General features: G+C 40.4%; 1 protein-coding gene across 1 annotated transcript in view; it reads left to right on the forward strand.

Annotated features, from left to right (window-relative positions):
* The window catches only part of ALK (ALK receptor tyrosine kinase), a 218,750-nt gene that overhangs the window by 133,401 nt on the left and 69,450 nt on the right, over window positions 1-15,899 (forward strand). The window contains 1 exon segment of the mRNA XM_030447537.1: window positions 12,017-12,148. Coding sequence (XP_030303397.1) covers window positions 12,017-12,148 — 132 coding nt within the window.

Consider the following 15,899-nt stretch of genomic DNA (forward strand, 5'->3'; position numbering starts at 1 on the left):
GGGGAAGAGAGGTTATAAGTACCTTGAAGGGGAGACTGCACTTAGCAAAAAGCTTGTTGCCAAAGTGTATATAAAGTCACATTTAGGGTTGGCATACATTTTATGGTGACAGATCTGAAGATTAGAACTGTGGAAGAAATTACTGTCAGTTCTGAGTAACTGTGAAAAATCTTCTGTGAGTTTAATTGCACAGTCTACTCATTGAAAGGTAAAGATCTTAAGGATAATCTAGATTCAGAAAGAGAGACAAAAGACATGTTCTGTCTCCTTGATCTGTACACACAGCAACTACATTAAGATTCCTATCACAGTATTAAAAAATTGTAAAAGCCATTTTAATATTATTTAACTTTTATCTAGCTATTTTACTGAGGCTTGTAACCCACTATCTCATCCTCGGGGCATGGTAATTCTGAGTAATGATACTGATCAGCTTTTATAGTTCTCTCTGCACCTCATTATATGTTTGGGAAAGAGATACTGTAGGAAAAGATTTAACTAAAGTGTCTTTTACCATGCCACAAGACAGTAGAGAGACTGCATGAAACCCAAGTGATCATCTTGGAATTGTAATGTCATCCATTCTTGTGTGTTTCCCCTAAACCTTCAGTAAATACCTTGGTTTACACAGAGCTAATCACAGCATCTTTCTTTTTTTTTCTGTAAGTATCCAATTAGTAAGTCTTCCACATGTTCAGGAGCTAGCAGAAATCCTCCAGCAGAGATATGAACTCTGAAAAGGTGTCTTCTCCAGGCTTTTTTTTTAATTTTGAGGGCCATTGACCTTCAGCAGCTTTGCTCCTAGGATAATTTTATTTGAGTGGAGCAAGGCTTTGAAGCACATCCTGATACACAAGAGCAAAGAAGTTCTGCTTCTGTGCCCCTTTGGATTGGCATCAAAGTACTGACATGAACACAGTCTTTAGTGAATCATAGTGTTGGGTTGATGGTTGGACTTGATGGTCTTAGAGGTCTTTTCCAACCTTAATGATTCTATGATTCAGCTGGAACAGTCACCAGTGAGTCATACAATCTACCAATATACTGCAGTTAGGGATGTGGAGGATAACGCTTAGAAAACACTGCAGCTTTTCCTTTGGCTTCCCTAGAGCTGAAAGCTGGATAGCCTCCCAGTGGCAGACTTACTGTGTATCACCAGCACTATTGCTCTCCTTCAAAGCCAAGTGCTCATGTGCAAATTTTACTTTGCTTTTGTTTCGAATTTTTGAGTTATTGCTGCTCAGTTTTCAAACAAATTGGAAATGAGTTACTTGATGACTGTTTTTTTTCCATTCACACAACTGCACAGTTTTGTAGAGACTGGCAAAGTGGAGAGAAGCACAACATGAAACTTTCTTCCCCATAAAGCTCCTTCTTCTACCTGGAACAGCTACTGCCCTTCCCTTAGGTGGCTACTGTTTTGCTACAGTAGAGCATTCGGGTATTGGTGTGAGGATCCATCACTGCACCCTATTGGAAGGGACCTCATAGTGCTTGTGATTGTGCTGATTGTGATATTCCACTCAGCTCCCCCAGCAACTGGTCTGCAGTAAGGCCATAAACCTTAATTTAATAATACTGGCAGCTAAAGGAGAGATAGTGCTTTAAACAGTTAAAGAAGCAGAATTACATTTTAGAAATTAAAAATACGCATCCTATCTAAAATGATGATAGGATACAATTAAGTTACATACCTCTATTTGTGTTTTTCATTACATTACAGGTACAAGAAGTACAAAATGTACCTCTGTGGGTGTATTTGGCAGTGCTAAATGTGTATGACTGAGAGATTACTGAGATTCTAATACTGTGAGGGTCAGAGAGAGGCTGTATCTGACCTTCTTGATAAGCCAAACATTATTCTTCAGTCTCTTCTTTAAATGCCTCTTTTCCTGAATCTGGGCAACTTCAGTTTGGCAGAGGTTTAAATCAGGGTTACAAAGTTACTCTGGTTTGAGCAATTTACAGTCTCATTGTGTTTAAAACGTTAGTGATGTTTTCCTTGGTGTGGTGTTTTTAAGAAATAAGAATGGGGAAAAAATCTACTCTATGTAGTCACAGCATTAGTTATGCTTGGAACTGGAGATTCTGATCAAGCAAAGCTAAAATTTACTTGAGTAATTGAAAGTAGATTTGAATCTACTAGGAAGAAAACTCTGACAATTTACATATGTTGCCTATCTAAACAACTCTTAGGGTTTACCCTAAAGAAGCACACATGAAGTTTGGAAGCATTATTTACATGACATGTTGCCAGCAGCCTTGTTTTGTTTCATACTCAGTTCCACGCCTGATGTTGAGGGCGGGCCAGTGTCAAATCTGATCCTGTTGTCTATAAATAATCTTAGATATCTTAACCACCTTATGATTTTGTCAGTGTCCACCTCATGTGGCAAGCAACATTCATCTTCCAGCAAGCTAGCAATCAGTCTGGCAGGCACTTCCCATGGGTCAGGTTGCTGGCTGATAAAAGCTGATCTCCTAGCCCATTCACACCCAGAGAGGTCTGCTGGGAATGGCAGAGCTAATAATAGAAAGGTGAGCATTTTTATTCTCTCCCTCCCAGGTCTGTACTTTGAAAAATGCACAGAAAAATGACATGAAAGATTGTTTTGGTATTTTTAAAACCAGTTGCTTACTTCTAGAGATGTACCAGTCACTGCTTTTAGGAGGGATTTGAAAGCTGAGAAGTTTTGTTCATATGTTTTGTGTGGGTTTGTGGTGTTTTTTTAATCTCATGGAGATGCAGTGGTACCTGAGAGAAAAGGAAATCAAATAGAAAATGCAGTCTGATACTGAAACAAGGGCAACAAAAAGCATTGTAAAGAAATTAGGTTTGGGAATTACTGTACCCCACTGCATTGTCCCAGGTTAGGATGTTCATATTTAGGGATGAAAATTTTAAAGATCTGTTGTGCTAGATGTATTTATAAAAAAAAATAAAATCTAATGACTATGCAAGCACAGTGTTTAATAGGTATTTGGGAATAGGTATTAATTTTCTGTTTCTTTTGGAGTCTTTCGATTTTGAAGATACCTCAGAATATGTAGGTATCAATGCATGCTGAGAGATATACTTCTTTCATATCATTTGCTGCTGCTGTTTACTTGCCTGATATTGATTTTTGGATGTGCTGTTGGAGCTGCTTACTGATTAGTAAGCAAATCAGGGAAGAAAATATGTATGATACCATGAGTCCTAATAAAAACAAAAAAGCAGCTAGATTTTATGCAAGATTAATAGGGGTAAATATTGTCATGTTATTTATTGCGCTCAGCAATCATTTCCTGCCTCAGGAGTTATGAAGATAAATACTAGATCCTCAGTCAGCTTACCTAATTGAAAAATGAGAGAGCATGAAATATATCTGACTTTCTCATTCCACACCCTTCATTATATTTGTAGGGAAGTTGGTTGTTGCTGTAAATTCAGGAAAGCTACATCACACCAACATTGAAGCTGGGGAATCATTCAGTCAAAAAGTAGGGAAAGTAATTAGATCAAATCAAAAGAATACACAGAGGGCCTGACTAATCAAAATGCTGTCAGGCTCTGTAGAAGGTTCATGCTACTGAAAAGTGGTAGTGAGTGAGTCTCCTCAGGTATGCTATGAATTAGGCAAGGCTGAAGGAACAGAAGTTTTAAAATTTGCATACTAAGCATACTTTGCCTTGAAACAGCAAAGCAGAGAGCATATTACAAGTGAGATGGCTAGATTATTGACATAAGTGAGTCACAAAACAGTACGTTTCCTCTTGAGTTTCCTGCCCAACATTTTATCTTTGTTTGAATTTAAATATTATCAAATTTATTGAGTTTATGACAATAATTATTTATGTGTTGAAACTTCTTAAGTTTGTGTTTCCATCCCAGAATTGTATTGAAACCTTTTTTCTGTGAGATATTTTTGCATTTTTATTTTATGGTTAGGTAACAAACTAATTGATAAAATATTGATATTTTCTGTGAAATGAAAGATCTGTGTGGCTCTTATGAACAAGATTTTTCACCTTGGACTATCTCACTGTGGAAGTGCTGTGCCCTTAGCATGCACGGCAGGGGGTTCTCCTTCAATAGGAAGTTATTTACCATCATCTGTCCTGCCTTCATCTGATGTAAAGCCCTGTCTATTTTATACCATAATATATTCAAACTGCATTGTGAAGACAGAGTATATAATTTCATTACAGGTTTTTTCATGGTTCGGTTATCATGACATCTTTGTTCCTTACAAATGAGACATGAATATCGTAGATCTCTTGTGATGGGTTTATTCCCACCTTATAGTATAGGAAGTGAAGTAAGAAGATTAAAGCCAATTTATTTAACTGAGAAAGTGGGCAAGCTTTCAGACATGTACAAATTTGGTCAGTATCAGGCAACCTAATAAAAAGAGATCACCTTCTCCTACAGTTGTGGCTTCGCTTGCATCCTTTGGTAATGACAGCAACAAAAACAATGCTGTTACAAAGATTAAAGCCAGGAATTATGAAATTTGACAAATTTTGTCTGGCTGGTGTGAGAAACCTGGAGTCCTATCTTTTTTCAAAGCATTTTTTGAGGGCATTGTGTTTTCCAATTCTCTCTCTCACTGGTCTTGTTTGCAGCTGCGACCATTTGGCTTCTTTGCAGATCTGAATATGGGTGTTCTGAGGTGGGTGGCTAGAAAATGAGGGCAGGGGAGCTTACTGTGAAAATATTGATTTATGTGATCATGTTGGAGTTCAATGGCTATTTGTCAAGGATTGCTTCAGTTCCCTTAAACACAAACTCATCTTAGTCTTCTTTCACTTTCCTACCTCCTTTATTTCATACCTTCCAATTTCTCTAATGGTGTAATAATGCAATATTAATGACTCGTCAATAGAAAATTTACTCCGTCCTGGAATATGGCTATTTCAGCACCAAATGACCCACAAACCTTCAAATTTCTGCACTGCTATAAGACTGGAGGGTTGGAGATGAAGAGTGAGGAAATGATGGGCCCATCAGAAATGGCAAGTCACAGAAAAATCAATAATCAGAAACTCCTCAGAATTCTATCATTTTATAGCTAGGATGATGTTCTTTGTTTCATACAACATTTGAAATCCCCCAAGAACTCTCTTTTTAAGTATCTTCGAGTCAAGTCCTTGACCTCAAACCAGATGGAATTGAGAAGTTAATGACAAATACTTGTGACAGATAAGCATGGTCAGTGAGGTTGCACAATACATGACTTTTAGTGGCACTTAGTGGATAATGTTAGACTATAGCACTAAACTATTAGAAAATATTATTTAAAAGGGATAATTAAATAATAAGAAAGTGTCTCTTTTTTTGAGGGGTAGTATATATAATGTGATAAGCATGGTGGAGTTCTATGGGCAGATATTTCATGCTACATATGTGCATTTAAAAATAGGTATTTTTCACTATGTGTGCATACAAGGTCTTGCCCCAATAACTGTTGGGAGTCAGTTTATCTGTGTTCAGCCCAGATAGCTGCTTTTTGGTTGAACATGTATGAGGGTGCATGTTCACTCTGCATCTTTGCCATTTCTGTTTATCTTTTTTTGCAGAATAGAAATGGCAGGGGTTTTAAGAACAGCGGAGTACTGCCCTATTAAGTGTTCTTATTTTGATGTGTGCTGGGTGGAAGATCTTTACCTGACTCTTGGTCCCAAAAGCTTTCAGTAGCATTAAAAATTATGGCCTGAGAAACTGGAGGTAACAGGTGAAGGTGTAATTATGTTCAGCTTGATTAACCCTGCATAATAATTAGCAGCTTAGCCAGTTACCAAGTTAAGGGATATCTTTGGAGATGCCTCTAAGAATATCAGTCTTTCCTCCTGTGATTATAGTAAGGTGAAGGTTCCCATTTTGAGCTGATCAAACATCACAAATGTGTCCATTCCTGGACACATTCCTCAGAGACAGATAAGCCAGAATTTGCCAGTGCACTTCAATTTCTGTGCTGATCAAGGGAGGAGAAAAGAAGAAATACAGTTGGAGAAATTCTACTGAGAAGTGAAATATATCCCCTTTGGCCCCACAGTCTGAGCAGTTAACTTGCTTATTATACTTTAGGCTAATCCACATAATTTTCCCCTTTCATGCTGATCTGATGCATGACAATTTAATTTCAAAAGCATGAGCAGTCAAGAGCCCGGTTTGTCATTTGTGTCCAGGTTCTGGTGCTGAATTTGAGCACCGCCGAGGACTGTGTTCAGTTTCTACCTGTTGAGGTAGAAAGTCAGCACTTTTTCCCCATTGAATTGTTTGTTTCTCCCTCCCTTCAATTTAGAGTCTGAAATGCCATTTGTTTAATATTGCTGCTTAAATAATGATTTATAGGACTCCAAGCCAGCTGTGGTACAGCTTAATGACTGCTGTAATTTATGAATGCCACTGGCTACGTAAACACTGCTGTAAATATAAAGGATGTCTCCCACAAATTTTACTTGGATACTTATTTGGTACCATTCATTTTTATTTCCTTACATGTCTTCTGTGTGTGAGTTCAGACTACTTGACTTAGCAATCCAGGTCATTCTTACCTTACCAAGAGTGATTTGGAATGATAAAAAGGAAAGGATCAAAAGGATCAAATATCTTTTTTTTTTTTTTTTTAAATACTTGAATTAAAAATTAAACTTACTTGAGCTTGAATGCAAACAATTGCATCAAGTGGCCCATTAAAGAGTCATTTGCATCTGGGCTTTTTTTGGTTATTCATTTGCTTTACAAGTTCATCATCTTTATCCAATTCCTTTTGCCTTTATGTACACAGTAGAACAGCTTAGGTTGGAAGGGACCTTAGAGATCATCTACTCCAACCTCCCTTCCATGGGTAGGGATGCTTCTCATCTAGACAAGGTTGCTCAAAGCCTCATCCAGGCTGACCTTGAACACCTTCAGGGAGGGGGCATCCACAACTCTGGGCAATCTATTCCAGAGTCTCACCATCCTTGTACTGAAAAACTTTTTCCTAAGATCTAGGCTAAACCTGTTCTTCTTCAGTTTAAAACCATTCCCCCCTGCCCTGTCACTCTTATGAAAGGTACCTCTTCAGCCTTCCTGTAGGTTCCCTACAGGTATTGGTTGGCACTTTTAAAGTCCCCCTGGTGTCTTCTCTTCTTCAGGCTGAACAATCCCAGCTCTCTCAGCCTCTCTTCATAGCAGAGGTGCTCCAGCCCCTGGATCATCTTAGTGGCCATTCCCTGGACTTATTCCAGCGGATCTATGTCCTTATGGTGGGGACACCAGAACTGGATGCAGCATTTGAAGTGGGACCTCACAAGAGAAGAGTAGAGGGGAAGAATCACCTCTTTTGATCTGCTGGCCACTCCTCTCTTGACACATCCTAGGATACAGTTGGTCTTCTGAGCTGTATGGGCACATTATCAGCTCATGTTGAGCTTCTCATCAGTCAATATCCCCAAGTTCTCTTCAGGGCTACTCCCAGCCCACTCTGTATTCAACTTGTAATTATGCCTGGGACTGGCCCAACCTAGACACAGGACCTTGCACTTGGACTTGTTGAACCTCATGCAATTTGCACTGGCCCATCTTTCAAGCCTGTTAAGGTCCCCCTGGATGGCATCCCTTTCCATGTGTATCAGAGCTGTAACTGTGTCATAGAAGGCCACCAGATGAATCAGGTATGATTTGCCCTTAGTAAAGCCATGAAAAAGCAATCAGCTCTTTTTTTTTTTTTTCATGTGCCTTGGTACAGATACCAGGAGGATCTGCTCCATGACTTTACCTGGCACAGAGGTGAGACTGACTGGTCTGTAGTTCTCTGGTTTTTCTTTGCTCCTTTTTTTAAAAATGGGGGCTATGTTTCCCCTTTTCCTGTCTGTGGAAACTTCTCCAGACTGCCACAACTTCTCAAATAATGTGGCTGGTCACCTAACAGCATCAGTCACCAGTTCCTATAGACCTATTAACCTATAGATTGTGGGAGGAAGGGGTGGCCACTTGGGACAAATATAAGACTGTTGTCCAAGAATGCAGAGAGGCAACTAGGAAAGCTAAAGCCTCCTTGGAATTAAACCTTGCAAGAAAGGTTAAGAACAACAGGAAGGGCTTCTTCAAATATATAACAGATAAAACCAACACCAGAGGCAATGTAGGCACTGCTGAATGAAGTGGGTGCTCTGCTGTCCTGGTTTGGGCCAGGATAGAGCTGCCTCTGGTGACAGAGGATACAAAGAAGGCAGAATTGCTGAACACCTTCTTTGCCTCTGTATATACAGCTGGAGGATGTCCTCAGGAGCCCCAGTCTGGATGAGGGAACAGAGTGTCCTATCAGCAAGTTTGCTGATGACACAAAACTGGGAGGAGTGGCTGACACCCCAGAAGGCTGTGCTGCCATTCAGAGGGACCTGGACAGACTGGAGAGTTGGGCAGGGAGAAATTTAATGTATTACAACAAGGGCAAGTGTAAAGTCTTGCATCTGGGAAAGAACAACCCCAGGTACCAGTATGGGCTGGGGACTGAGCTGTTGGAGAGCAGCACAGAGGAAAGGGACCTGGGGGTGCTGGTGGAGGGAAGGATGGCCATGAGCCAACAATGTGCCCTTGTGGCCAAGAAGGCCAATGGCATCCTGGGGTGCATTAGAAGGGGGGTGGCTAGTAGGTCAAAAGAAGTTCTCCTCCCCCTCTACTCTGTCCTGGTGAGGCCACATCTGGAATATTGTGTCCAGTTCTGGGCCCTTCAGTTCCAGAAGGACCAGGAACTGCTTGAGAGAGTCCAGCACAGAGCGACCAAGATGATGAAGGGAGTGGAACATCTCCCTTATGAGGAAAGGCTGAGGGAGCTGGGGCTCTTCAGCTTGGAGAAGAGGAGAATGAGGGGTGACCTCATTAATGTTTGCAAATATGTAAGGGGTGAATGCCAGGATGGAGTAAAGCTTTTTCTCAGGGGTGACTAACAATAGAGCAAGGGGCAATGGCTATAAATTATAGCAGAGGCAGTTCCATATAAATATTAGGAATAATTTTTTCACTGTGAGTGTGACAGAGCACTGGCACAGGCTGCCCAGGGAGGTTGTGGAGTCTCCTTTCCTGGAGCCATTCAAAGCCCCCCTGGATGTGTTCCTGTGTGACCTGCAATAGGTGACCCTGCTCTGGCAGGGGGGGGTGGACTGGATGATCTTTCAAGGCCTCTTCCAGCCCCTAACTTTCTATGATTCCTTCAGGACCCATGTATCTCATCAGGTCCCATGGACTTGTGCACTTTTAGGTTTTCTAGGTGTTCCCAGGTGTGATCTGCACTTACCTAGTCTGGTTCTTCACTCTCCCAGACCCAGCCATTGCCCTCTGTGACTTGGGTGGTGTGGCCCAAGAAAGCAAGCGTACAGGAGACAGGAATAAATCACGCACAGTCACAGAGCCCCACCATTCCTCAGGCTGCAGCTTTGTGGTTTGTGTTCTGTAGCCTATACAAGGAGCATGTATATATGTGCCTAATGCAAATCTGAGCTAATTGAAGCTCTGTCTTCGCAGAGATGAATGACCATGTAAATCTGCCACTTTGTTTTGGAGGAAAAGCTCCTGGAATTGCTTGATACCTAGTTACCACTGGCGGTTTTTAAATACCATAGTCAGTTGACTTCAGGAGATTTGTGCTTCTGAGCTGCAACAAACACACCTGGGAAGATAGTAGGTGCTCTTGCATGCCTTGGTTCCATTATAATTAGTGTTAATTAAGTCATGTGCTTGGAAAACTGAGTGCCTTTGCAAACTGAAAATTAATTGAGTAAACAGAAAAACTCCTCCTCCTCCTAATCTCTGCAGGTGGCATCTCAGAGGTGCTGGAATAAAACCCAGAGACTGCTGAAAACATCAGAGATACACTGAGTAGGACGTGAAAGCTGGGCATAACTGTGGACATTTCTTCAAAAATATTTGTGGGGTAATTCAGAAAGATAGAACTGCTTCTGAATTTGATTAGGACTTAGGCTTTAAGAGTTGTGATGTTACTAAAATGTTGCCTTTTGAAAGTACTCTGGGCCTTGTCTCTGAATTTTTCTTGAAGTGGTGCTTCCAGCAGTATGGTGCCATATAGTTTCATTACATACTCCTAGGAGATGCAGTCACCTACTGAGTTACCAGAGTTGCCTGTTATGTTTTCTACCATCCATTGGCACACTAACCTGAACCTGCTGTGAATGGCTTGTGGCATGCAAAGAGCTTTGCTTCTAATATAAGGAAGGCTCTTAGCAGTGTCTCTAGGAGTGCATTTTTGCAAGGAGCAGAGGAAGGCCAAGGAAGATATCTTCTCATGGCCTCATGCCCTTACCAAAGGGCCTGCAGAAATTGTTAGCAATCAGCTCTGAGTCACTTGGTCTATTTTTTTCTGCAGAGCTCTACTCTACAGTCAGCCTTGACCCTCATTGCAATAGAAGTGCACTCTGCAGCCTGTATGTAGCAAGCCAGAACTGCTCTAAGGCTGTAAAAAAACATCAAGCTGACAGTAACACAGAACACGCTTTTCAGGAGCTGAGGTCCTTTATTAAAAAGGTTTGGCATGTATTCCCCCCATTCCTGAACTGATTTGCACCATAAAATAAGCTTGAAGGGAAATAGTGGTTGCTTTCCTACATGCTTCATTAATTTTTAGTTTTGTCAGGCAATATAAATAAAAGTATCAAGTGCGCATCTAATTGAATCACCACTGATTCCCAACTCCCTGTAGTACCAGAGAACATGATGTAGCTGTGCTGTTCAGCAAGCATGGATGAGTTAGCCAAACAAAGGCTCACTGTGCCCAGAGGCTTTGGTTTAATCTTGAGCGTATATTCATTTAATATGAGACAGGGCAGGAGTTGTTGCAGTAGGGAATTCACAGTACAACCCTCTCTGTACTTCTAGGATTCTTTTAGGGGCTTGTTTTAGGAGTGGTGAGCTTGAAGCACATCTCTGCAGAGAGTCAGGAAGGTTTTGGTGAATTGCATCAACACCCAGATTTTTGTGGAAGGGACTCTTAAAATCCTCAAGCTTGCCCTCCTCCATACATACTGACTAAGATGTTGCTGAACTAATTCCTGCCTCCTCCCGGTGGCTGATCTAGAGCAAGTATCTCTTAGGAAAATGTTTGGTTTGGTTCTTAATTATCTCACTTGGCTGCAATCAAGAACTTTGAGATGAGAGAATTTCTAAAATAAAAAAAAAATTATACCCATCCAGCTGGATGATCTCTGTCTTCTCAGCTGTCACGGGAATCAAGTGCCTTCAGAAATTCACAGTACTAAGAGACAAGTACTCAAGACCATTTCTGAATGGATGATACCAGATAGTCTCTGATTGCCATGTTCCGTTACCTCATTTCCTCAGAGCTGGCTCCTTTCCTAGCTGGCTTTTGCTGCTTGGAATAGGTAAATGATTTAGTGATGTTCAGATCTTGGTAGGCATTATTTACCGTGGGCTCCATGCCTCAAGGGAAAGGGAGTGCAGGATGCAGGAGCAGGAATTGGATATAGAAGAGAAAGAAAACTACAAGGAGAGATCAGACTGTTTGTTATCTTGCAGAGAGACTGCGACATGATGCATCCAAGTCATAGGTTGAAAGGAGATTATGATGAAAGATTGTGTTTCTTCCAGACAATACAGCCATGTTATTCCTAAGCTAGACAGAGAGGATATCAGTCTTCAGAAGTGTCAGTCAGTCCAGCATTAAATTCACACTGTCACAAATCTATTATGAGTATGGTGTTGTTGTCCTTGAGAAATATCACAGAGCAAGCTGCAGGATTTCAACCCTCTTTTTAAGGGTCAAAGATGCCTTCTAAGTTAAAACACCAGAAATGTTTGGGGAAAAGAAGTTTTCTGCTGGGCAGACTGTTAGATGTTTGACAAGATTAAACAGGTGAAACAAAATAAAATAATTACTTTATCAAGTAATGATTGGATTGAGGGGATTTCACGGTGTGTTTTCTCCTTCAGTGTTACTCAACATCCTATGACCTATTGGTTGAGAGGAAGAAAATTCAGTAATTTTAAGTGGATTTTGTTTTCTTTTTCCTGTAGGATATGCTTCTGGCTCAAAAATGGCTCTGGAAGGTTCCTTCAGCTGCTGGAATGGAACAGCAATCAGACTGGGGCAGGCATGCGACTTCATCAGGGACTGCACCAAAGGAGAAGATGAGGGAGAGATATGCAGTGAGTAAATTCCAGCCCCCAGGCTGCATCCTCCTTTCCCCAAAACATCGATTGTTTTGCATTTTTATGCCTAAGACTTTAGGCTTAAGACCTAAGACACTAGGACTTACTTGGTACTATCAAAACACCAGTACCCTCTACTATACATGCAGTTTCTCTGTGTGTCTGCCTGGAGCCAACTGTTTAATATGTTCCTGCACTCACCTGCAGCAGGTTCTTAAGATGCTCCTAGTGATTCATCTCCTACAAAGACCTCATTAAAATGCAAAGGAAGCACAGCCAGAATAGCTAGATGTCTTCCAGAATTGCAAAGTGTGTGGTTTCTTAGACCTTTGAATCAAAATGTATTGCAGCATGTGGCAGAAGGGAGAGGAATGAGAAGACATATAAAATGAGACATTACTAGACCCAGTAGCTTGTCTTTGACCAGTTCCTGTGTCTTTGCAATTCCTCTTGTTTTCTACCCTTTCTTGAGCAACTAGTGGTCTAGTAAACTACAACAGAATATAGATAGCAGCCTGAGTTTTGTGAAAACTTGCTGTGCCTGACTACTCTGTAGTTGTGCTGTGCTGCATAAGTGAGATACTTTAGGACCTTCCTTTAATCTCCTTCAGGATGCTTATCTCTTTTTCTGTACCTCTATATGTTCTTCTTCCAATGTCTTCTCCTTCCCCAGTCTACAGATAGTTAGGAGACGTGGCTTATCAACTGTATGATTTTCTTTGAGCAAGTGTATGAAGAAAATAATTGTAGAGAATTCAGTATTTAACAATCTTAAGGGTGTGTCAGCTAATCTAGGCTATGGACTTTTGTTGACAGAGCTGCATTGATTTGTTATTAAAAGAAAACGTTTCCCTGACCAAAACACCAGTCCTGGCAGAAGTCTTTGAAATAGAAAAGGAACTTATTATCAGTTTAGATTTCCTATGGTAGAGGAGAATCTGGGTAATTTCAACAAGCTGTGTTGACATATGTGATGTCTAGACTAACAGACCATTGATGTTTGTAGTCTGAACTTAAGTAACACACAACTTCTAGCAGACTCCAGCTCTGTGCTGCTAACAAAGAATTAAAGCAACAGATTTAATTGGTGTGGAGACCAGTGGTTTGACCTGAGATCAATTAGTAAACTAGCTAAAAGCTTGAAATGATAGAGCTCTCAATAATGTTAGATGTTGCTACAATTGGAAATTCTATTCAGAAACAACACATGCTCAGTGCACAATAAATTCACTTTCAGAGGAACAGTGTCATCACTGTGCACCCCGCAGTTTCTTAAAACCAATAATGCTCCATATTAGTAGCACTGAAATCTTCTTCTTGCCTAAGAGCTTTAAAACAGAGCTCTTAAACCTCATAATGTTATTTCTAATGTCTTCTACATTTTATTAAAAATACATAGTAAACTGTCATAATCAGTAAGTTGAATGCATTTTCATTTTATTGGAAGTAGAGATATGTATTATTTACTATCAACTATATCTCCAGATACACTACTGTGTCTTTCTGCTATAAATGGCTCTGCCTTGTGAGGGATCCTGCTTATACCAGTGGGAGCAGCAGAGCTCACAGGTTGGAGTTGTACTAATCATGGATGCAAATTAAATACCACCATAGGAGGGGGCAGGCCTAGAGGAACAAGCTTTCCTGTTATTTTTAAATATCAAGTGCACTTCTGGCTGATGTCTTGTCCATATTCACACACCAGAAAGCTGGATCTGCTTTTGTCCCTAGCTGCCACCCTATATTCCATGATGAGCCAGTTGATAAAGTGACCAATCCCTCTCTCACATAGGGTATCCACAGAGGCTGAAGGGTGTGCTTTTTCATCCTCCACGCAGCACTCATCTGTAGATATTTGCATAAAGCTGTATAGAACTTAGAGTTGTGTCAGCAAAGAATGTTCTGAGAATGTGAATAATAATATGTAAAAAGCAGAATGTATTTAAATGCCTATTTAGCAGAGCATGACTCCCTACCTTGAGAAGACCACATAGCTTGCTTTCAAGCACAGGTACTGGGAACGAGAGTTCTTGCCACCTGCCAGAAGGCCTGAAAAGCACCATCCAAGGAACATAAATGACTGGCTTGCCTTAGCAAGGGCACAAGCTGTGACTGTGCCAGCTTATCCACAAACAAGCCTGTTCAATTCTGTGGTCGATTTCTCTGCTTTTGTCTCCTTTACTGCGTTGATTACTGTTGTCATAAGACTTCTTACTCAAAACAGAGAAATTATGTGGTGTTTTAGATGTCAGTGACATCTGTGTGGCAACTCAACACAAAACATATGTCATCTTTCAACATCTTTGGTTGTCATTTTGCTCCTGAGTAACACAGATGTTTTCAACAGCTTTTTGCAAATGTGGCAAAAAGTGATTCAGATATATAAAGCAGAGGAAAGGGTTTTCCAAATGCTTCTGCTTACACAAAAGAGCTGTCAGAAAAAGATGTAGCCATGCTCAAAACTGATAAAAACTGAGCTCAAAAAAAGATCAAAACTGAGATTTTGAAATTACCATTAACCAAAGGTTTCTATCTTCGAGTGTCAAGATTTTATTTATTTTTTTGCTTTCAGTCTTTTTTCTGTGCATCTACTAAATGTTTTAGCTGAAAAAAAAATCTCCCTAATGCCAACTGTTTGTTAACATCTCTTCACTTATCAATAGCCAATGAAATGTCATGGTGCTTGTTTTGTATGCAACCAATTAGGCTGCTTAAAGAGTGTAAAACCAGAGAGGGGTGACCCCTAGAGAAAAGCATTTTACTGTTTGAGTCATAATCAAATACTCTTGCAGGAGCAAAATACAGCTTCAGAGAGGCAGATGTGGAACTAGATGCCTGACTGTGTTGATCTGGGATCAGACATACAGATTTAGCAGACTGATGGAAGTGTCACACTGGAAATTACTTTGCAGAAGCATACTTTGCAGACAAACATTAAGATTGTGGTTTTCCTGTGTCTTTGCTAGTGAATTCCTATTTTTATGAATTATAACTTACTGCAAAACCAAAATAAGATAGTTCCTCTTATTGTAATAGGGAATCATGTATGTAATATATCTGGTATGGTACAAGACAGAGGTGAAAACTCACATTATTTACTAATACAGATTGGCAGGGCTCTGCCTACAGAAAGGGAGACTTTGTTTCAGTAGTTCTATACTTGTCTTTTTAGTTAACAGTATCTTGGATTTGAAGGGGGCCAGGCTCATTTTATGGTACCTATAAAAGGACCAAAAGGAAGTGTCTTAAGGACTTGAAGTGATCCAGAAGGGGAGGAACAGAGAGGCCTTACAGCAAGGGACCCTCAGATACTTGTGTCTATGATCATTGAGATAGTGTTGTGTATATATATTTGTATCTATTTGTTCCTCATCTCATGTGTTAGTATCTCTTCCCTGTTCCAATAAACCTCTTCCAGTTTTAACTTCCACTCTTCAGGTCTCCCTTTCTAATAAAAAAGGATTCCCCACCTACCTTTCCTTGGGAGGGTGAAGGGGGAAAACAGAGAGGAATTCTGTTCTCTGAGTTTTTTTCACTCTGACTACTAAACCAAGACAAAGGCTTGCTCAAATCTCTCCTGAGGTTGGTCTTCCGCATTTTATATATGTTACCTGAAACAGAGATCAAAAGTAATGTCCTCCATTTCAAGTAAATCTCATAACCGCTGGGTTATAGGGTAGTTTTCACTCTTTGCCTCAGTTCTTTGAATATTTAAAGATGTTAAACACATTGACAGATGAGATAAGGA

Source organism: Calypte anna, chromosome 3, assembly GCF_003957555.1.
Source record: "Calypte anna isolate BGI_N300 chromosome 3, bCalAnn1_v1.p, whole genome shotgun sequence".
NCBI lineage: Eukaryota > Metazoa > Chordata > Aves > Apodiformes > Trochilidae > Calypte > Calypte anna.